This window comes from Candoia aspera, chromosome 5 (assembly GCF_035149785.1).
Source record: "Candoia aspera isolate rCanAsp1 chromosome 5, rCanAsp1.hap2, whole genome shotgun sequence".
NCBI classification, from domain to species: domain Eukaryota; kingdom Metazoa; phylum Chordata; class Lepidosauria; order Squamata; family Boidae; genus Candoia; species Candoia aspera.
In genome coordinates, this window is record NC_086157.1 from 48,898,876 (window position 1) to 48,921,605 (window position 22,730).

Here is a 22,730-nt window from a genome sequence, read left to right on the forward strand (position 1 = left end):
CAAACGCTGAGCACGCTTTTTCCTGGTGCTCTTGCCGGAAGTCTCCTTCTCAACAGACGCGGTTGCCTCCTCCTAGTTCCGAGGGACGTTTTGTTCCGGACGCTAAACTGTAAATGTCTGACTTGGTCTCTGTGGCCGCTGTTGCTTCTCTTTGCCGCCGCTGCTATGATTCCTATGCCTATGGTGGTCTGCGTGCTGGGGGGCTGGTGCGCCGTATACATAGCTGACACGGTACTGAAGGTAAGACGGGAGACTTTCCCTTCTTAGGCCCATGAATGGGAAATCATTCTTCGCGGGCGATGCCTTGCTTAAGTCTGCAGAGGAGGGAGAGGAGCACCTCTTAGCGGCCACGTGCGTTCTCCCGGCGGCTTTGCAAAACGCTCGCTCGGGCTCTGCCTACGTGCCTTGTCTGCAGGGGGCGCCTAACGCGGAACCTGTCTGCTACTTTCAAGGAGGAATGACTCGGTTCGTTTTTCCAACAGTTGCTGACGCCCCGCCCCACCAACCTCCTAAATTTACTCCGTATTTTAAGAGTTGCAGAGCAAAACAGAAACCCGATAGGGGCCCATGTTGGCCACTTGTCTGTCTTACGTGCTTATAAGGCGCGGGGATGAGCCAGAAATAAGGCTGATAACCTGCCTCAGCCGCTCAACGGAAAAAGGATACCCACTGTACAGAGCTGCATTTACAATGCCGCCTTTGGAGTGCGGAAGTCTCTTTTGTACATCGTTAACCTAAGTTGCCCTAGAGCAGTGCTTCTCAACCTTGGCAGCTTGAAGCTGTGCGGACTTCAACACCCAGAATTCCTCAGCCAGCATAGGATAGCTGGCTGGAGAATTCTGGGAGTTGAAGTCCGCACATTTGCAGGCTGCCAAGAACACTGCCCTAGAGGATTGTTTTTTTTGTTTTTTTTAATGCATAACATAATGTTAGGCCTGGAGAAGGCAGCCAACAGTGCCCTCTGTCTCTTTGCTGGCATCAAGTGGTCGCCCACATTTTTGCAGGCTCTTAGTTCTGGTAGTCTGAATTATGCTTGGTGATAAAGAGCCTGCAGGCATGCTCAGCAGCTTACTTGCTGCTTGGCTTACTTTCTAGTGCTGGAAATCTTGCCAACAGTCCTTGGAAGAAGAGGGGATAGTTTGTTGGGTTTATTGGTCATGTCAGAAACAAGTCAATTTCCTGATTGTTTTCAAATATGTCTATGGCCTTTTTAAATCGTATTTTATTTAATTGAGAAGCTTTTGTTTTTATGTACTGTGTATTATGATTTTGAACCATCCATAGATTGATGTTCAGAGTGAATTAGGCCCATGCTTTCAGTTTGGAAGAGCATACATTGCAGTAACAATGACATCCCCCAAGCCCTGCAAATCTTCTCAAATTCTACTGTTGGAATTCTGATTCTTCTTACCTCTTTTATTTTGTTTTTAAATGAAGTTAAGTATGTGCAGTTTCACTTAAGATACTCATTCATCTCAGTAAACACATTGGTTCATTGTTTTCCCTTTCGTTGCTATTACAGGAATCAGCTACTGCAGTTTCTTCCAAAATAGCAAATCTTTTCCAGCTGTTTGATGTGGTTTCTAGGAAAAGAATGTTGATAAACAATACATTGTCGATGTTTTACATCTACTCCAAAGAACAGCTGAAAATAGTCAAAAATACAGCAGAGGTTGAACAAGAACAAGACATAGTTGGTCCAAAATCTGGCTCTCCAGTGTGGAATCATGATTACCAGTATGTTCACAGACCTTCTGTTGATGCTTGGCAAGCTCTTGCCCCTCCTGACATTTTACATTTAAATACAAGATGGAAAGCTGGCATATTGCAAACCAGACACTAGCTTTCAGCATCATCTTCATTTCCTAGAATGTCTGTGTATTCCATATGGGCCCATACATTTTTTAGGGAAATAAAAATGATAGGTGGCTTGGCTTAGTTCTTAGTTGAGAACAGTGCCTACCTCTCAGGAACACGATAAACATAAGCAGGAGCAGAAGAACAAGTGAAAGGGGCAGAAAATATTCTGGTATATTGGTGTTTTGTATATAGGTAAGACAGCCATTTTGTGAATGAACAATTTACTCTTAATAGCCATTTTACCAGAATGTCCTTCAATGTGTTTTCAACATACTAGATGTTGGCTTGCTAGCCCCCATTAGTTAGGGACCCATTTCCAGAAATAAAAGAAAACACAAGAAGTTTGTGCAATTGTACTTCTAATCTGCAAACTTGTTGAGTTCCTTTTTTGTTTTACTGCCTTCATCTTCTCTTACAGTCATCTTCTTCTCTGAGAGAGTCTTATGAGGAATGGCTTGCGTCCTACGGACTGACAGTCTCTCCATTCCATATGCGATGGCAGACGGCTTTTTTCAACCGCCCCTTCTACAACTGGGGAAGATGGAAGCCCAGATTGCTTTATCTCTGGTATTGTTTCAAAAATACCATTCAGGCGTGTATGAGACAATTAGTGGAAATTCTTTTATACCCTGCCAATCAGAGTGGCTACTCTTTTGAAGCTGATTGCTTACATGATATTGTATAGCTAAATAGAATAGGCTTTTGTTTTAGAATTGAATAGCTTTTTTCTGTACAATGAATGCATGTTTCTGGTATAGGGAACTGGGAACCATTAGTTATCTTCATAGATGGTGAATTTGCTATATGTGCTTGCCAAGTTGGAGATGATGTTAACTTATAACAATATTTACATTCTTGTTTCAGGTTTAACATAGGGATGATTTTTGGCATAGCAGCTATGTTTGGTTCTGTGGTTCTGCTTGGGAAGACACTGATGCAGACTCTGTCACAGATGCTAACTGAAAATCCTGCAAGTCAAAATGATCAAATGCTGCAGGTTGTGGTGAGTTTTATTTCTATATTATAATCTAAGCAGTGAAATAAAACATAAAATCAATATCTTACAAGAAGTCATTCAGAGTTTTGCTATGGCCACGTCTCTTGGTATTTATTTTTATATTGTACTAGAAAGATTTTTGGGGCTACTTTCCCAGAACCCAAGGTACCTAAAGTATTACATGATGTATGTAGAAAGAAAAAAAATGTCCAGGAAAAGGGAAAGAAAACACAACTCCTGTATGCTGTACATTTGCTTTCAGCTATACTTCAGATTGCTGGTTTTGACCTGTAAAGCCCTATAAGATTTGACACCTAGGTACTTATAGGATCGACCCGTTTATTTATTTTATTTATTTACTAATCACATTTATATGGCTGCCCATCTCACAAGAAGCAATTCTGGGCGGCGTACAACGATGAATAAAACAACAAATATATAAAAACACATTATATAAAAAGTCATTATTAAAAATGAAGAAACACTATAAAAATTTAAAATATGCAAACCACACAGAGAGAGTAAAAAGCTCAACCAAAATGGAGCCATCTAAGAATATCTCTGGTTCATTTAAGATCCTTTGCCTGGGAAAAGCTATCACTTGTTCCCCACATGTTAGCCAAAACCAAGAAGCATATTTCTGTTGTGGCATTGATCACAACAGATTTGCCTCCTCCCGGAAACCAAATTGCCCTTTCCTTATTGGTGTTCCAGAGAATGTTAAAAATGGAGTTTTTCCAAAGGGCTTTTAATGTGCAAATTGTCACATTTTTAACTATTATTTTTTTTTACTGTGTTTTTAATGCTTTGATGTCAAATATAATTAGATTTTATTAGAACATTTTTATTTTTTTCTGTTTAAATGTATTGCCATTTTCATCTTATAAAGACAAGTAAACAGAATGAAAGCCAGTATGATGTAATGGATACAATGATAGATATGAATTAAGGAGGTCTGAATTATATCACTGCATGATCCTTGGTTCCTCAATCTGAATAAAATTAGATAATCTTCATTTAAATTTCCCTGAGCTCTTGGAAAGAAGGGAATTATATAAAACAAAGCAGAAAGTCTCAAGGTATCCATCAAAATGCCACCTTGGTTGTAGAAAGTATTCTAGTAACTTACGCAAAAGCACTTCAATCAGTTCTACAGATAAATCTTTAGGTGTTTCAAGCTTAGAAATTTCTGTTGGCCAGTGCTGTAGAAATTTCTTAGGCATTGGTGATATATGAATGGCTTAAAAGAAAAAAGAAAAACAGCCAACTTCTTTCAAAATTAGTAACTTTCTTTTAGTAGTCACTCGGAAGTTTCTGCTAGTGTTCTTGTGAATGGCTGATTACAAGCTTGAGTACAAACACATGCTCTAAAGGAAGATAGAACAATGTCAGTCTTACCAGATTGCATGGTCCAGAGAAAAATTATGAGGTGTTTTGGAATGACATTCCCAGTGTCATCAATGGTATTTCATCAAGAATTAGTGTCTTATGGTGTTTGACTTTTGAATTGTTAGTTACCAAAAACATTTGTAACTCAAGTAGCAACTTTCAGAACTGCACTATTCTGAGAAATACACAAAAAAGGCCATTTTCAGTTCCTGTAACTCCATCATTAGATTCAGCAAAGGGAGTTATAAGTTGAGTTTTATTGTTTTCGGGCCAAAGTTTCAGTTTTTCTGCTGAGATCAAAATGGCTCTCTTTTGGGCTTGACACAATACAATTGTAGTCCAAGCTTGGCTATGAATATAATATTAAATACAATTATGTTTGCATTTATAAATGAGAACTGAACTGCATGTTTAATTAAGTATGCCATGTAAACACATAATCAGAGGTGAGTTAATTCTTCCCCTCCTTGTGTTGTATTTTTATTAACATGTTTTTAATGTTTTATTTGCAATAAACAATCAAATAATATCAAGATAATTGTATCAATAGTAGCAGATTAAAATTGAAATATATTCCTCTTAAATACTTTCCATTCATTTGATCTACATACAATCTCATTTCATATGTAGATAGCTGTCCAAAACAGCTATATTGAGTGTAGTGGACTCTGAATAGCACTTACTTTGATTGATTTTGTACCATCAAGTCAATGTCAACTGTTAGTGACCACATAGATTTTCTCCAGGATGAAGCACTTCTTTAGGATATCTTAAATAGACTTTCCCAATCTGGTGCCCTCTGTGTGTTCTGGCTGGCTATACATGAGGATTGGAAATGCTGGCATTGGTTGAACTATAGCTGAAAACTTGTGGAGGGCACAAAAGTTGGAAGAGTCTGATTTAGGCTATTTTGCTTTCTGTTTTAAGGAGCTACTTTGAAATAAAATGAGGTATGTTACTGCCTCTCTCTCTGCTGGTACGTGATTTGGAAGTAGGGGTTCTTCAACCAGGGTAGTATCTAAACATGATAGGATTATAATTTTCTTACTTTGTATCTTAATTTTTCATGAAAATGACTTCCTCATAAGAGCATTGGCAAATCTATAGTGGTTTTTAGGGCAGCTGTGTTAACAGAATGCAGAAAGACCAATCACTGCATCTCTTGCTGCCCTGCATCTTGTTGTGTCTTTGGAAACAGGTGCCTGGTGTAAACCTTCCCATCAGCCAGCTGTCCTATTTCTTCACAGCAATCCTCATAAGTGGTGTTATACATGAAGTTGGCCATGGAGTGGCAGCTATTAGGTAATGCAGTCCATGTTTTTGACTTTGTAACAAGAAAAAAATCATATGCTAAAAGCCTTAATTTCTATGGTTTCTTAGTTTCTCTCATGTTTACCTATATGAAAGTATATGGGCTTCCAGAGAGCAAGCAAGAAAATGAATTCTCAAAAATAAAGCAAAACAGGAAGGAAATGAAATGAAATGATAGAGAATCTTGGGATGGCTTTTTACTCCAAAGGAACTGGAGCACACTTCATGAATATGTAGTACACCTGGCCTCAAGATCATCAACTACTATTAAGTGCTTCTTTTTCACTAAAGATGGACAATTAATTCCCGTTGCATTAAAACTTTTTGAGGCCAGATCTTTGGCCCAAATTCTATATAGCATGTGGATGGGCATTTATGCCAAGAAAGAAGCACTGGAGCTGATGCAAATGAAATTGTTGAATTATACCTGCTGCCCCTAACAGGAAAGCAAATGCCAAGGTTACATTGGAAATAGGAATGCCCTAAATCCAGATGTGAGCTTGGAGGTTGATGGCTAAATATTGGCTGAAAACTTAAGTTTTTTTCCAGTAGGTTTGTCATCTTTAGTTTTTGCTGATGACTTCACCTCAAACTGGAAATTGGTGGTAGAGAAGAAGCTGGCATCATATAGGCTTTTGGCACATTTTTAATTTAGTTAGGATACAATCAGCCTAAGCAAATGCTTATGCAAAGAATGAATGATATGGAACATTGCGTTGAGGTACATACGTTGTATCAGAATAGTAGAATTTGGGTTGCTAAGGGTATATGGGAACCAGCAAACTGTTTACTTACCTTTCCTAAGCCAAGAAAAGCATTCTTTAAACTTGAATCTAAAATCCTGCCTTCTGCATTGCTGCAAGGCAGGTATGCTAAAATTCCACTATTTGAGCATACCTGCCCACGTGGTGCTAATGGGGTAGAAACAATCAGCCATGTATTAATACAGTGTAAATTTTTCAAGAACGTTTGAACCAATTTTATTTTACCCCTGTCAGAAGATTACATAAGCACCATGTGAAGTTCCTTTTAGAAGATTTGAAACCCTCCATCACTCAATCAGTGGCTAAGTTTTGTGTTGCCACAGTGGAAATATGACAAAAGATGGTAAAGGGATAATTTTATTTACTTTATTTTCTTCAGTTTCATTGTACTATGGTTTAACTAGATTAAACCTATGTTGTTAAAATACTATCTTTTTAGGTTTTAGGAAATATTTTTATTGATTTTACTTGTGTTCTGGTCTTATAGATTATAGGTTAATGCTAAAAATATTACTCTCTTGAGAATTACTTTGGTCTTAGAGTTGCACTCTTAGTGCCATAATATACTCTTACACTACTTCCATTTCCTGCTTGAGATGTTTTGGGGCTGGGTGGCAACTTCATACTTTTTCTTTCTTTGTCTTTTTGTTTACTTTTTCCTGGTCACTGATCAAATAAAAATTACTTGAAGGAAAAAAAGAGAAACTGCATTCTGTTTTATATAGTTATGCTCACATTACATGTTGCTGCATCATTTATTGTCAATCAGTACTTTGGTGTGCTAGTACTGACTGACAAAACAGTATAGCTAGGTCACTTTCTGAATTTGGCATACTGTACTGCTTCTGTTGTTTGTACACTGTTTATGAAAAAAGATGGCTGTTCTAATGCCCTTAGTGTAAACACCAGTTTTGATCAAATGTAGGAGGTTGCCCAATTATCTTTCATAATATTCATATAGTGTCTGTGAAAAGCTGTAGCAGCAATTCAATTAGTAGTGTTCTGGTAAGCCTTTAAATTTTACCAAGCACTCCATTGTTTTGAGACAAATTGGAGAGAAGACCGGTTCTTTTGTGGGCAAGCAAGCACGATTGCTTTAGGGAACAGATGGGGTGAAGAATTGCCTTCTGGGCCCACCAGTACAAGCCAGCTTCAGTTGATTCCCGTAAGACAGGGTGTCCAATAAAGAAGGATTTGACCTGAAATTATTTTCTAATAGCTACTTCACTATAAACGGAACCCTCATTGTCTTCCTTCAATCATCTCTTAATTCAGAGATTTTAATCTCTTAATAACACAGAGTCCCTCCAGTGGGAGGAGATGGGTGGTGACAAATTTGATAAATAAAATAAATAATTCCCTGATTTCTGTCTGCTTTTATAGCTTTAGACTGCTTCTTTTTCCTTCATTGCACAGATCTGTAGTGAGGTGGCCAGAGACTGAGTAAGAAATCAGGAAGGCCTTTACTCAAATCCCTGAATCTTGAGCAAACCATAGTCTCTAGCTGATTTTATACCATGCCCCTTCTGGAGGGTAGTGATTCTGCCTGCAGATTGTGGTAAAGATTATAGTCTGATAATTGATGTGAAGCACACTGAATATTTGAAATGAAATATTAAGTGCTACACAAAATGTGCTTGTTATGATTATTATTCTTTTGTTTATTCTGAAATACATTCCTCTTAGGTTAATGGCAATTCATCTGTATAACAATATAGTAGTAGGCAGTATAGAAAGTAAAATTCCATGCAGATACAATGGAGCATGCTGATTTGTTCAGTTATAAATAATTGATTCAGTCTTGAAAAATATTTTCTGTTGTTTTTTTAGAGAGCAAGTTCGGTTTAATGGCTTTGGAATTTTTATATTTATTGTCTATCCTGGAGCATTTGTTGACCTATTCACTACCCACTTACAACTAATTTCTCCCATTCAGCAACTAAGAATATTTTGTGCAGGTGAGTAAATTGTGATTACTATTGCAATATAATTTACATTGTACCTGAAAGCATAGGGATTGGTAGACATACTGAGCATATCCTGTGAATTCTGTAGGGCTCACCAGGTTTTTAAATCCTACTTAACATTTCTTAGAACTTGAGACAGTTGATTTTTGCAAAAAAGGATACTCCAATTCTTCATTCCCTATTTCTTGTATATTATTCAATTTTTTTTGGAACTATTAAAATTTGTTGATAATATTAAATAGTTAGTTTAGCCTCTATAAAAGCCTTCTACAATATGCTGAAAGCTACTGGAGTATTTTGAGGCTGCTAAGGCCAAACAGAAACATAATAAATGCTTGGGCTGTGTATCTTATTGCCATTCAGATTTTTTGGTAAATTAGATTCTCTTCATAACTTTTTAGTTTTAAAGGTATATTAGTTACTCACTGAGATTAATTAGCCCTTTTTAACTAAGAATTGTTCCAAAGTGTCAATTTCTCATGAGAATTAAAACGGAATTTTAATTTATTTCTGATTAAACCCCAAATATAGCCCCTGCCTTTGATGACCTTGACAGCTGTTGTATGCTCTTTATGTCCAGCCTGGGACTGATTCCTATTACAGGCTGTAGGATTTATATATAGGAAATTTCGCTGCTGTACATATGAAACTCCATGTACTGTTTAAAAATTAGAAAATGGAAGGAGTCCAGGTGTTCCTAACTTCCTTCCAATGATCTATTGAGGATATTAAGAAAGAGATCCTTCAGTTTCTTGGATACATAAATCTCTGTGTCTTCTTTCCTGTACTTCTGTTGAGTTGATTTTTACTCATTAATACTTTCAGATAATATTAAAAATCATATATTATGGGCAATAACTGAGTGTATTGTTCGTTGTATAAACAGTGCTTAGGTCATTGTTCCTCTGCATTTAGTCATGTCTTGGAAGTAGCAGAGAAACAATAGCAGCAATTGGTGAGAAAAAAAAAGGAGGAACCATTGTAGATCACAATCTCTCCTGCTAATTGAGGCTGACTGTTTAACAACATTGTTGGGATGCCTTGAAATGGAAAATAAAATACTTCAGTCATTCATTTAATTTAGCCCTTATAAATACTTTGCCTCTGAATGGGGAGGATTAGTATTCTGGCTGAATTTATGCATGAATTCAGTTTAAGACATATGTGATTTTAAGTGCTCCAAGTGTAAAATTTTTATTTTAAAGTAAGCTAGTAATGAAAGGTAAACATATTCTTATCTGCATAGTTATAAACAGGCTAGCTTGTTCTATATTCTTCATAGCAATCCAGAGATTTCGGGAAGTTTCAAGAAGTGAGAATCATGATCAAAGTGCAAAATAGTAAAACCACACACTTCACAGCAAAGAGATTTGAAGAAGAGATAGCCAAACAAAACTATCCATCAGCAAGGGTTAAGCCGGGTCAGTCCTAACTGGCATTTGGATGGGAGACTAGTGGGCAATCCCAGGGCTGTAAATTAAACTGGAAAGTCAAACACTTTTCCTGGAAGAAGGCAATGGTCAAATACTTCTACACTGTTGCCCACATAGATGCGTACATGAAGTCACCAGGAGTCGTGCTAGCTTGGCAGGAGCTTTCTGTTTTTAACCAAAATGATAACCATGTACCACACTAACTATAGTTCCTACTATGTTGCTCTTTAAGAGCAATAGTGGGGTTAGCTTTATTTTATTTTATTTTCAAATTCCATTTCTGTACTAATATACTGTAAAAGGAGCAGCTCCAGCTGTGAACTGAATTTTCCAGCTCACATTCTTGGCTATAATAGTAAACAACTTCAGTGCGATTTAATTCCAAGTATCAGATTATATTGAATGGATTGTCGTTGAAGGTATATTTATAATATCCAAAATGATGAAGTATAACTTTATTGTTATTCCTCAATATTCATCTTTTAAAAAGTATGTTCTGAATTCCTTTTCCTGGGTCACTGAGATTGTTCTATTTTGTATTCATTCAGAAATACCTCTAAGGTAGTTCATCATCTTTATTGTTGTCATAGCTGTGTTCATGCTTTATGTTGAAGGCTGGAGTAGTTCCCAGTCATGTTTTTATGACTATCATATGTATTTTTTAAATCAAGAGCTCTGTTACCGTTATCTTGAAGTATTCATAGCATAATTTTAGTTACATTTAAATGCTTCATTTTCAAGATCTTAATATTAGCTTCGGTCCTGCAGCAGAATTTATGAGATTTATATTAAGTAAATTGTTATTGTAATGAAATTAAAAAAAATCGTTCTACATGTTAAGTTTCTATTTAGCTTATTCTTGTATGGGTAGACATTAAGTGTTTCATTTTTCTGGTTTTGCAGGTGTCTGGCATAACTTTGTGCTTGGTGTTGCAAGTCTTGTAGTTCTCTTCTTTCTGCCTGCTATTCTTTACCCATTTTATTACACTGGTGCAGGGGCACTTGTCACTGAAGTCACCCAGGTAACAGCATTACAAATTCAGCTCTTTGGAAGAACAGTTCGCCATCTGTACAGTCAAGCATAGTGGTGCTTTTTTTCTTTTCCAAAAGTGCTGATGACATATACCGGGAGGTCCCTTCTTCAGAAATTATGGCCATAGAACCTCTGATGCTCAGTCAAATTCTGTTTCCATGTTATGAGGTTAATTGTGTTGGTTTTCCCCATTAGTTATTTAATTTGAAATAATCTTTGCCTAAAATTGGGGAGACATTCTGCTGTAACTTTGGAAACTCATATATATTGTATAATTTATTCGCTTTTCTGCTTTAATTAAAGTTTTATTTTTTTCTACATTGAATACTCTTTGAAGTGGAAAGACAGGATATAAAATAAAGTAACTGAAGCTCTCTTTCACAATAATTCAGTTTATTATTACCATCACATCCCTGAGCTAAGACTATGTACAGTATTAATAGTGATGTGTATGAAATAAATCTCAATTGTATATGATATAAGGAAATATAATTAGGTCTCCATATGAATACAAGCTATTAATCAGGTTTAAATGTAAACACATTCTATTAAAATGAGAAAAAACTGGTACTGAGATAATGACATTCACATCAGGAATGTGTTACTTGTATTGAAGTGGCTATTGATATTGTTTTAGTTAGCGCTAATCACTGTTCATTGATCTGGATGGCCAGAATAATCAGAAGAGAAAGCACTGAATTTTTTACACTGATTGGTTGAATAGGAAGTTTGCTTGGCTCATTCCTCTTCAGATCATGATTAAACTCCTGTATGTGAAAATGTTGCCAACAAAACAAAACTAGGCTGTCTTCAGTCCAGAATCTATGAACATTTTTTTTCCTCTCTTTTTTAGGATTCTCCTGCTAATGGGCCTAGAGGCCTTTTTGTTGGTGACCTTGTCACTAGTCTGCAAGATTGCTCAGTTCATAGTTTGGAAGACTGGAATGCTTGTCTGGGAAAGATCTACCAGAAGCCACAAACAGGCTATTGTATAAAAACATCAATACTACATCAACTAAGCTTCCCAACTAGAGGTGCACTTGTTTCTACATTACATCTAATTATACCTTTATGGTATATTAAGGGTTATTTTTACGTAACTGAAGAATCACCTGCTTGATCTGATTGCCAGATTTTAAAAATTAATTATTGTTAATACACTGTCTTAAAGAGTACTCTCACTTGGGAACAGAATGCCTCTTCCAAAGCAAGGCCTAGTGTAATCATGTATCAGTTGTTTTGGAAACTACACATGTTTTGATTTAAAATGTTAAATCAATTACTAGGCTGTCTACCTGTTAATCGAATGACTATTTCAGTTCAGAATGATTATTGGTTGCCTATATAGTTGATTATAATTTTAACATATTTGCTTAGTCTGGGATTAGGTGTCTACTCATACTTACCGGCTGAATTGTCAAACTTTGTGGATTTAGTTTACCTGCTGCAGCACAATCTGTTGGCTTCACTATGGCAGTTGAAAAAACAATGTCTCCTTGGCAAGCGGAGCAGATGAATCTCCCTCTGTCGTCTTAACACCTAGAGCCTGCCAATGCAAAATAATATTGTGAGCTTGCAGGGCTGTTCCTATGTTCTGGCCTCCCAGGTAGCCCCTTTCCCAGCAAGTTAATCTGTGCTTTTGGCTTCTTCATCCAAATACACAGAAGCTGCCAAGTGAGCATTCCTAAAGACTGCTTGCTTGAGCCGGCTGGTGTTTCTTCCAGCCAGCAGTGGGAGATTGTAAATCAGCCAACACTCCCCCTTCCGTGCTTTACCTCCCAGTATTCATATTTGTGGAGAGGGAGAAAGAAAAACAAGCTGGCCAGTGCTTTGGTAGGAAACACTATGTGGGGGAAAGAATAAGCCAAGGCACCAACTGGTCATCAGTCTATGGAGGAAGAAGAGGAATCCCAAAGGGAGAGTGGGATGAAGTAGTTCTTACTGGGGGCAGCCACTCTACCTGTTACTCCAGAGGAAGCACTATGATAACAGTTTTGCAGTGTTTCTTCTGGGGCTGATTAATTTGGAAGGTTTGGCTTGGCTTTCCTCACAGCATTGTCAGGACATACAAGGACAGCATAAATTGGAACAGATCCACTACTTGTCAGACTTGAAAGAAGCTCAAGAGTGTCAATGCAGCCCAAACTAGTCTGTTTTAAATGAGTCTCATGCAACTTCCCCAGTAGTTCGCCCACAGAACAGATTTTAGTATAGTCCTAGATATTATTTTGTGTCAAAATACCTTTATAAAGATGAATGGGAGATAATGTCACCCTATAGATACTGATGGCTACTTTTAGCTATTTCTGACTGTCACTGGGACATACATATATCCTGCAGGGAGTGGAAAAGGTTGAATTTCTTATTACATCTGGAATTGCAGATCAGTTGATCTATGATATCTGAAAATATAATAAGTTGCATTTCTCTTCAGGCTTTAAAAGACTTGATGGCACTGTTGAATGTTGTAGCAACAATAGCCTCACAGATGTCTGCTTTTCTTACAGTAATAATCCGAACAGCCACTTGGTAAGTTTTTTATATAAATAAATGAGAAAAGTACTGATCTGTATGTCTGGAATACTGTATATCATAAGTTGTGCTTGAGAATTCAGTGGTGTACAAACTGCTCTTTGACAGAATTATTGCATCTCAGAATTTGAAATAATGAAGTTAAATGAATTGTCATATCGAAAATGGATGTGTATATTTTTTGTTCAAAAACACTCACACTTGAACGTTCTAGCTGACTTTTCTCAAATCTTAGGCTTGACAGGCATAACAGGGATGTTCCAATAAATGAGATTTGATAGTAGATATAGAAACCGCTTCATTAGGTTTTTTAAATAAGTGTTGAAAACATTATTGCACTGAAATGTAATGTTAATTTAAAAAAAACACACCCTTTTTACTTCCAGTAGTAGAGAACATACATTGCTCAGGATTGAACTGTTAGGTTCTTGGTGTTTGCTGAGCTTGGTTGTTTTCTTATAGATATTTCATTGCCAGGCTAGGTAATGTCATCTATTATGTAGGTTTGCTCTGCCAGTTTTGGTAGGGTGGACTTTGTTTTAGGGTATTATTTTTTCTTGATTGTTCATCTGGTGCTGTTCCCTGCTTATCCGGGTGTTGGCTGCTAGAACAATGGTGGATAAAAAGCTGTGGACCTTTTCTCCCATGCTTTTATGGACTCCCTAAATTACACAGAGACCCCCCCATACTACTCTGCCCAATTATATAACTACCAGGGACCCCAATACACAATTTAGCCAAAAAAAACTCACTAAATAATTGGACACCTCATAGATGGGAATGAATATCAATTCACCATTTCAGTGCCTCCAGGACCTAACTATTAAAAAAGAGGAAATTATGGTTTTGTTTGATGTTACAGCACTCTTCACATCCTAGATCCAGAACTAACAAAGGAATCTGTTGCAGCACTACTACAAAACACACCAAACTCTACAGAGAACAGAGTAATGGAACTTACTGACCTTTGCCTCATCAATTCCAGTTCAACAATATACAGACAAATCAGAGGTAACACCCATGGGATCCCCCATCTCAGGATTCATAGCTGAGATTCTGATGCAGCACCTAGAAGCAATAGCACTCCTGCATGTACAACCCAAATATGGATCCATTCTGTAGATGACACTTCTATCATAATAAAAAAGAAACAGAGAAGGCACATGAGATGATCAACAACTTCTTTAAAGGAATAAATTTTACAGCAAATTTAACAACAACAACAAACTACCCTTCCTGGATCTCCACCTCAACAGAGGAAGCAACAAACCCAGGTTTATTGAAAAGCAACCCACAGCGTCCACTACTAAAGCAACATTGCCCATAAGGGGATCAGCATAAAATGAGCAAATGCATGCTGCAGAATCTGGAACCTCAAAAAGAGGAAACAGATTATGTGTACATCATCTTTTAACACAACGGATACCCACAAAACTTTATTAAAAAGTGCTTGGCTACACAACCTGTTACAACAAAACCTAACAACCTATGAAAAGAATCACTTCAAAAACATATCTGGGACAACTAAAAAGCTACTACTACCGCTCAACATCACTGTAAGACATAAACCAACAAAACCCCTCCAAAACATTGTAAGCAAACCCAAAGACCCAGATACTAAAGAAGAAAAAACAGGGGCCATCTACAACATAAAATGTAAGGTCTGTGCTTCACAGATATGTAGAAGACTCACAGAATGCATCCATGAACATCACCTGGCAATCAGAAGACATGATGAAAAATTCATTAATCCCTTAACACACAGGCAAATTCAGCCACAATTTCTACTGGGAAACTGTTGATATTGTACATCAAACTAAATCCAAAAATGCTAGGGAATTCCTGGATGCTTGGCATTCAGACATATCAGCCATCAACGACACATAAACTCCATTTGTACCATGTAAAAGATATAACCAAAAGTCAAGGAAGAAGCAAACAGCTCAGAGCACATCCTCCCTAGCAGTCAACATCCTAATAAGCAGGGTACAGCACCACACAAACAGTCCAGGAAGAAGCAATACCATAATAAAGAAATCATCAAGAAAGAAAGAAAGACTTAACAGCCAGCAAAGTCCACTCTCCCATTCACTTGATGATGTTACCTGGTAAGGAAATGTCTGCAAGAAAACAACAAAGCTCAGAAAACCCCAAGAACCCAACACTTTTTATCTCTCCAGTGATCTATCAAAAGAGTCACCTGTCTACTGGGCCAAAAGTTGTCTATTTCCCCACTCTCTTTCAATTGGACTTTTCTCTTATCCTTCCCTAATGTTTCCTCACTTAATCAGGTAAGTTATTTAATCATTCTGCCACTTGGAATATAACCCTATGAGTCTATAGCATATTGTTGCATTCTCAACCATAATACTTTTGAGATACTGTGTGGAAATTGTGGAATTTCAATCTTGTATAGATTGTAGTAGAAGTCTCATTCTGAGCAAGTGGTAATGAATATGTAAATCATTTTAAAATAACTAGAATGTATTTTCCTGTATTCCATCTAGCTTGTTAAGGCCCATGTATAGTGAATGTTTCTCAGTGGCCTACATTTAATACTTACTTAAATTTTCAGATCCAGTATGCTTGTTTGCCAGCACGGAAAACTATTGAGGCCAGTCAGCTCTGCCAAACTAATAAAGATTGCCCAAAGGATTTTATCTCGAGTATGTGTGTAACACCTTCCTTGGAAAATCAAACCAGGCTCATAAGGGTGAAGCATCCTCCTCAAATTGATATGCTGTTCGTTGGTCATCCACTGCATCTCCAATATACAGGTATGTATGATTTGGGGAAGATGCTAACAAAATTTGAGCCTATAAATGCATAATATACAATTAGCTGATTTAGCTCCTCTTGCATTCACTTATTTCTTTCACTGCTAAGGTTTATGAGACATTTTGTAGTCTTTTACTGAGTGTGAATACTAGTCTGCTTCCACAGTAATCAAATTCATATATTTTCACTTAGATTACAAATTTATATATTTTTACTTACAATTTTACTTAGATTTATATATTTCTCCTTAGATGTACATATATGTATTTGGCCATGTATGCAAAATAAATACATGTACTTCAGTTACAAAAAAAGCTTAAATGCTTACTATGGAGCTTATTCTGTAGGCACGTGCTTCATGTTGTTTATTCATTCAGTCGCTTCCGACTCTTCGTAACTTCATGGACCAGCCCACGCCAGAGCTTCCTGTCGGTCGTCAACACCCCCAGCTCCCCCAGGGACGAGTCCATCACCTCTAGAATATCATCTATCCATCTTGCCCTTGGTCGGCCCCTCTTCCTTTTGCCTTCCACTCTCCCTAGCATCAGCACCTTCTCCAGGGTGTCCTGTCTTCTCATTAGGTGGCCAAAGTATTTCAGTTTTGCCTTTAATATCGTTCCCTCAAGTGAGCAGTCTGGCTTTATTTCCTGGAGTATGGACTGCTTTGATCTTCTTGCAGTCCAAGGCACTCTCAGAATTTTCCTCCAACACCACAGTTCAAAAGCATCTATCTTCCTTCTCTCAGCCTTCCTTATGGTCCAGCTCTCGCAGCCGCATGTTACTACCGGGAACACCATTGCTTTCACTATGCGGACCTTTGTTGTCAGTGTGATGTCTCTGCTCTTAACTATTTTATCGAGATTTGTCATTGCTCTCCTCCCAAGAATTAAATGTTTTCTGATTTCCTGACTGCAGTCAGCATCTGCAGTAATCTTTGTGCCTAGAAATACGAAGTCTGTCACTGTCTCTACATTTTCTCCCTCTATTTGGCAGTTATCAGTCAAGCTGGTTGCCATAATCTTGGTTTTTTGAGGTTTAACACAAGCCAGCTTTTGCACTTTCTTCTTTCACCTTCGTCACGAGGCTCCTCAGTTCCTCCTCGCTTTAAGCCATCAAAGTGGTATCATCTGCATATCTGAGATTGTTAATGTTTCTTCAAGCGATTTTAACTCCAACCTTGGATTCCTCAACTCCAGCATGTCGCATGATGTGTTCTGCGTACAATTTGAATAGGTAGGGTGAGAATATACAACCCTGCTGCACTCTTTTCCCAATTTTAAACCAGTCTGTTGTTCTGTGGTCTGTTCAGACTGTTGCCACTTGGTCGTTATACAGATTCCTCAGGAGGCATACAAGATGACTTGGTATCCCCATACCACTAAGAACTTGCCACAATTTGTTATGGTCCACACAGTCAAAGGCTTTAGAATAGTCAGTAAAACAGGAATAGATGTTTTTCTGAAACTCCCTGGCTTTTTCCATTATCCAGTGGATATTGGCAATTTGGTCCCTAGTTCCTCTGCCTTTTCTAAAACAGCTTGTACATCTGGCAATTCTCGCTCCATGAATTGCTGGAGTCTACCTTGCAGGATCTTGAGCATTATCTTACTGGCATGTGAAATGAGTGCCACTGTTCAATAGTTTGACCATTCTTTAGTGTTTCCCTTTTTTGGTATGGGGATATAAGTTGATTTTTTCCAGTCTGATGGCCATTCTTGTGTTTTCCAAATTTGCTGGCATATAGCATGCATTACCTTGACAGCATCATCTTGCAAGATTTTGAACAGTTCAGCTGGGATACCGTCATCTCCTGCTGCCTTGTTATTAGCAATGCTTCTTAAGGCCCAATCAACCTCACTTTTCAGGATGTCTGGCTCTAGCTCACTGACCACACTGTCAAAGCTATCCCCGATATTATCATCATCCTTCCTATACAAATCTTCCATATATTCTTGCCACCTTTTCTTGATTTCTTTTTTTTCTGTTAGGTCCTTGCCATCTTTGTTTTTGATCATACCCATTTTTGCCTAGAATTTACCTCCAATGTTTCTAATTTTCTGGAAGAGGTCTCTTGTCCTTCCTATTCTATTGTCTTCTTCCACTTCAGCGCATTGCTTGTTTAAAAATAATTCCTTATCTCTTCTGGCTAACCTCTAGAATTTTGCATTTAATTGGACATATCTCCCCCTATCACTGTTGCCTTTTGCTTTCCTTCTTTCTTGGGCTACTTCTAGTGTCTCAGTAGACAGCCATTTTGCGTTCTTGGTTTTCTTTTTCTCTGGGATGTATTTTGTTGCCACCTCATGAACAATGTTGCGAACTTCTGTCTATAGTTCTTCCGGGACCCAATGTACTAAATCTAGTCCCTTAAATCTATTCTTCATGTGCTTCATAAACACTGCATAAAATAATCTATTTTATATGTATGTATGTACACTGATCATTGGTTCTTAACAGAAGCAGAAAAATTTTGGGTACCTGGGAAGCTGGTATTCAGGAATATGAAAATAATGCTATAAGATGTTCTAATAAATGTTTTTCATATTACACTTCTGTTTAGCTTTTATAGGCTATCCATGCTTCAATTATTTGTGTCATCTACTGTTTTTTCAGTTTTTTGATAAAAGTTTGTCTTAAGAAACTGAGCTCTAATTGTTAGGAAACACACACACACATAATTTATTTTCTATCCCGCCTTTATTATTTTTATAAATAACTCAAGGTGGTTAACATACCTAATACTCATTCCTCCTCCTGTTTTCCCCACAACAGCAACCCTGTGAGGTGAGTTGGGCTGAGAGAGAATTACTGAAGGTCACCCAGCTGGCTTTCATGCCTAAGGTGGGACTGGAACTCTCAGTCTCCTGGTTTATAGCCCGTTGCCTTAACCACTAGACCAAACTGGCTCTCTCTCCATTCTATTTGTGCAATATAAACTTGTATATGTCTACTCTAAAGGAAGTTTCTCTGCATGTATAGAGACTTTCTTGAACTCCATAAAGGTTACATTTTCAGCTTTAAACCACTGACATTATGTCTTTGTGCTTAAAAACAAATCTCAACAGAGATAATACTTTTTCAATATTTAACCATAAAGATAATGGTTTCCTTTTATTTGTTCACCATTTTATGTAGCACAATATATTTAGGGACACGAATGCTATAGGCAGTTGATATGAAATATATTTCCGGTTTGCTGCTGTCTTTGCCTTTCTTCTACTGAAATACATTTGGAATGCTCAGATGTAAACATTAGCTGCCCATCTATTATCTGACTATAGATACTTGATTATAAAACAACAGTAAGTGTATCATATGTTAGACCTAATGTTTTCACAAAATATAGACCATTGTGAATGTTGCATAGTTATTGAAGCAATGTTGCCATACATTATGGGAAAATGAAAACAAAGTTGTATTTGTTGTGAACAGAGATTTAGACATGACTTGTGTTGAAATGCTCTTTGCTTTTATAACGAACTTAGAAAATCCTTTCTTTGTTTCAGTGAGCCTCAGCAGTTTCATACCTCGATACAGCTTTCTAACTTTGGACTTGCCTGTGATAATGGAAACATTCTGCAAGTATCCTTTCGTATTTGTGTGGACTTTTAGAGATAAGACACTGGGACTATCTGTCATGCATATAACAATGTCCAAGGACCACAGCCATTTGATTTTTATTTTTTTGAACAGCCTCTTCTAACTTATTTTATGTATGTTTTCTATTTAAGTGCTCGAAGCTATCAGCTATGCTGAAAGACTTTGATTTATACAACCCAGCTACAGCAAATGGTGAAAGTAAAGAGTAGCTAACGTTTTCTGCATGTTACATATATATATTAAACATTATACACTGTCCATTTCCTTAATGGCTTACAAACTTACAGTAAAATGTCCGTACAAGCATAAACAGATAAAGTCACAAATTAAAATGTTAGCATTAAATCTTTAAGAAGCCTGGATAAATGAATCTGTTTATTTATTTATAAGGCTGCCTCACTCTGTAACAACTCTGGACGGCCTTATATATGGGTGGTGGGTGGAGCAGCCTATTTATTTTCTGTTGGAAAAAGCAATTTGCTGTCTAGAATGCTAGCTACCAATAACTTACTTTTATGACAAGAAACAGATTAAGCACGTGGCTTGTCCGATGACTTAAATTTAAAAATATTCTGGGTAAAGGTTATGGAAGTGAGCTGTACCTGTCAAGCTTGAGTGTTGAAATCTTGCAACACTTTGGGGTTTCCTATAGCATGTCCAAGACCACTTGAGTCAGCTGAATCAGGGATTTTGTTGGTAGTGGGACAGTCAGTATAGCAATGGAAGCATGATCTTCACTCAGTCATTTAAAACAACATACATACCTTCCAGTGAAGATCTGAAAAGCTAGATAGAGAACATATGGATTATAGTAATACCACCCTGGTAACTAGGCCTATACCACTCCTGCACAGAGTACCAGGACAACATGTGAGGGACTCATAAAGGACTCTTTGCCCCATTCTGCCAGGCCTCTGTAATATTAGCTATTACAATATTTTATTAGCTGTAATATTGATTAGTGGAGACCAACCTAGCATTCAATAAGAATAGAATCAATACCTGTGGTTGCTTGTCATTACTCTTCAGTTACTTTGGTAAGCATTTATAGTTATGAAGTGAAAAGGAGTCCCATTAGAGAAAAACTATATCTGTGGTTGATATATCAGTATAATGAAGTGAAGACGGGAAGAACTAGAAAAGAATGATAGAAAATTGATACAATTAATATTAGTTCAGTAAAATTGTTATGTTTCCAATGTGCTAAAACTATAAAATCTATATTTTTAAAAAAGATGACTTTGATCATGCACCTTAACAATCTTAAACAGATACCTGATTTCACTCTCTGGAGCACTGGCTGTTATTAATGCAATTCCCTGCTTTGCTTTGGATGGCCAATGGATACTGAATTCTTTCTTAGAAGCTACTGCTACCACATTTATTGTTGAAAAGCAAAACAGGGAGCTTCTTGGCTTCTTAATTTTACTTGCTGGCAGTGCACTTTTGGCTGCTAATGTGGCTCTAGGACTCTGGGTTGTGACAGCACGATAACGTAACAGCATATTTTGATAGCATTTATTATGCTGATCTAGAAAACACTGAAATATATCACCTTCTAAAAATGACAGTTGGGTGGGTCAATGGAAAGAAAAATAGCGTTAATCTTTTTAAAGATTGTGTCCATAGATACCTCCCAAACATATTGTTATTTTTGGAGCCCTCTGCCCCGCCAGTTGAGGCATATTCAGCATTTCTTTGGACCCCATATGGCTCCAGAGGCATTTTCAGGGAACGAATATGGTGCCCAGAGCTCAGTGATTACTCTGAAGTGCATCTGATTGCATGTTAAAGCCAAAAGGAAGAAAACTGGGCTCTGTTGCTGCTTGGTCAGCTTGGACATATTGGAACAATGTGGAAAGGTGAAATAGTAATGGAAATGTGTGACATACCCCTAGTCTTGGTATGGCATCATAGCGTCCCCTAAAGCATCTAAAAATTGATCCCACACTGAGAAATAAATAGATGAAATCCAGGCATTTTTCCCCCCGAAAGGGCCTCTCCCATGAAATCACATTTGCAAAGACAGAAATAGTGAAAGCCAGACTGTATCTTTATAATTCCAGGAGTAATTAGGAAAGCGGGTTTAGTCTTTAAAAAATTCTGATTTGTCAGCTAGATTCAGTGAATTATAGATGGAGCATTGTTCTTGATTGGGCAAAGCAACAGTATGCCTTTTCTCCTACCTTACTGTGCTATGGCAACTTTTCCTGTTTTACAGAATATTAAGGATAAATAGAAGACTGCCACTTCCCAATAAGCCTCTTCTATAACTATAGGTTTGGTTTTAGAAGAAATTTCCCATTGAACCTTCCTTACATGTCTGACTACATGATTATACTGCTATCCTTTTTGTAATTGGATAGACAGTTCTGCAATACTGGGCTTTGGGCCAGAGACTCAAAGCACCTTACTTTTGTTTTCCTGGATCTGGGCTAAAGAGAGAAGGCCTGCATAGAAGGGCTGAGAACTCAAGTGGACAGTCAAGTGTCAGGAGGTTCAGCCTAGTTGGTGGCTGCCTGTCGTAACTAACATTTGCTGCTGAATTTCCCAGAGGTTTTAAGTGATTTTTCCATGCAATTTGTAAGAAGAAATTACAAATTGGGGATGGAGATCAGTGGTGAGATTACTGAAACTGTTTAGTAGAAGGGTCTTGGGAAAAACAGTAAGTCAGTGTTGGATATATATGATTGCCAAATGGTGTGTGTTTAGACAGCTGATTTGGGGGTGACTTTCCTATTAATACAGAATCAAAATACAGTTTTGGGGCTCAGGCCACTGTCTTTGACTTGTATGTTGGATCTTGTGTGGACTGCTTTCTGTGTATGTAAACAGCCTATTTATGAATGGATTTCCATTTTATGATACTTGCATACTTCCAAATGAGCCCAAACTGAAAGGCCAACTATTATCTTGTAATTATAAGTTCAAGACTTAATGATTGTAAATAAAAGACTTTTTTCCTTGTAGTATTTGTTCAAAATGAATATGCACTTACTTTAGATTCCCAGATAGCATATTCGCAAGTAGATGGATTTATTACATGCCTTTAAATAAGGTGAATTA

General features: G+C 37.4%; 1 protein-coding gene across 1 annotated transcript; it reads left to right on the forward strand.

Annotated features, from left to right (window-relative positions):
• Positions 1–22,256, forward strand: MBTPS2 (membrane bound transcription factor peptidase, site 2). Its single transcript, XM_063305175.1, has 11 exons — positions 1–240; positions 2,279–2,427; positions 2,725–2,863; positions 5,445–5,548; positions 8,152–8,279; positions 10,625–10,743; positions 11,608–11,788; positions 13,189–13,283; positions 15,862–16,063; positions 19,571–19,646; positions 20,936–22,256. The coding sequence occupies exons 1-11, from the start codon at positions 166–168 to the stop codon at positions 21,156–21,158; spliced, it is 1,491 nt and encodes a 496-aa protein (XP_063161245.1). The 5' UTR covers positions 1–165; the 3' UTR covers positions 21,159–22,256.
• The last annotated feature ends 474 nt before the right edge of the window (positions 22,257–22,730 follow it).

Coding starts and splice junctions, on each gene's coding strand:
- MBTPS2 (XM_063305175.1), top strand. CDS start 166: ATGATTCCTATGCCTATGGTGGTCTGCGTGCTGGGGGGCTGGTGCGCC. Junction 2,864..5,444: donor ATCAAATGCTGCAGGTTGTG/GTGAGTTTTATT, acceptor CTTTGGAAACAG/GTGCCTGGTGTAAACCTTCC. Junction 13,284..15,861: donor ATAATCCGAACAGCCACTTG/GTAAGTTTTTTA, acceptor TTAAATTTTCAG/ATCCAGTATGCTTGTTTGCC.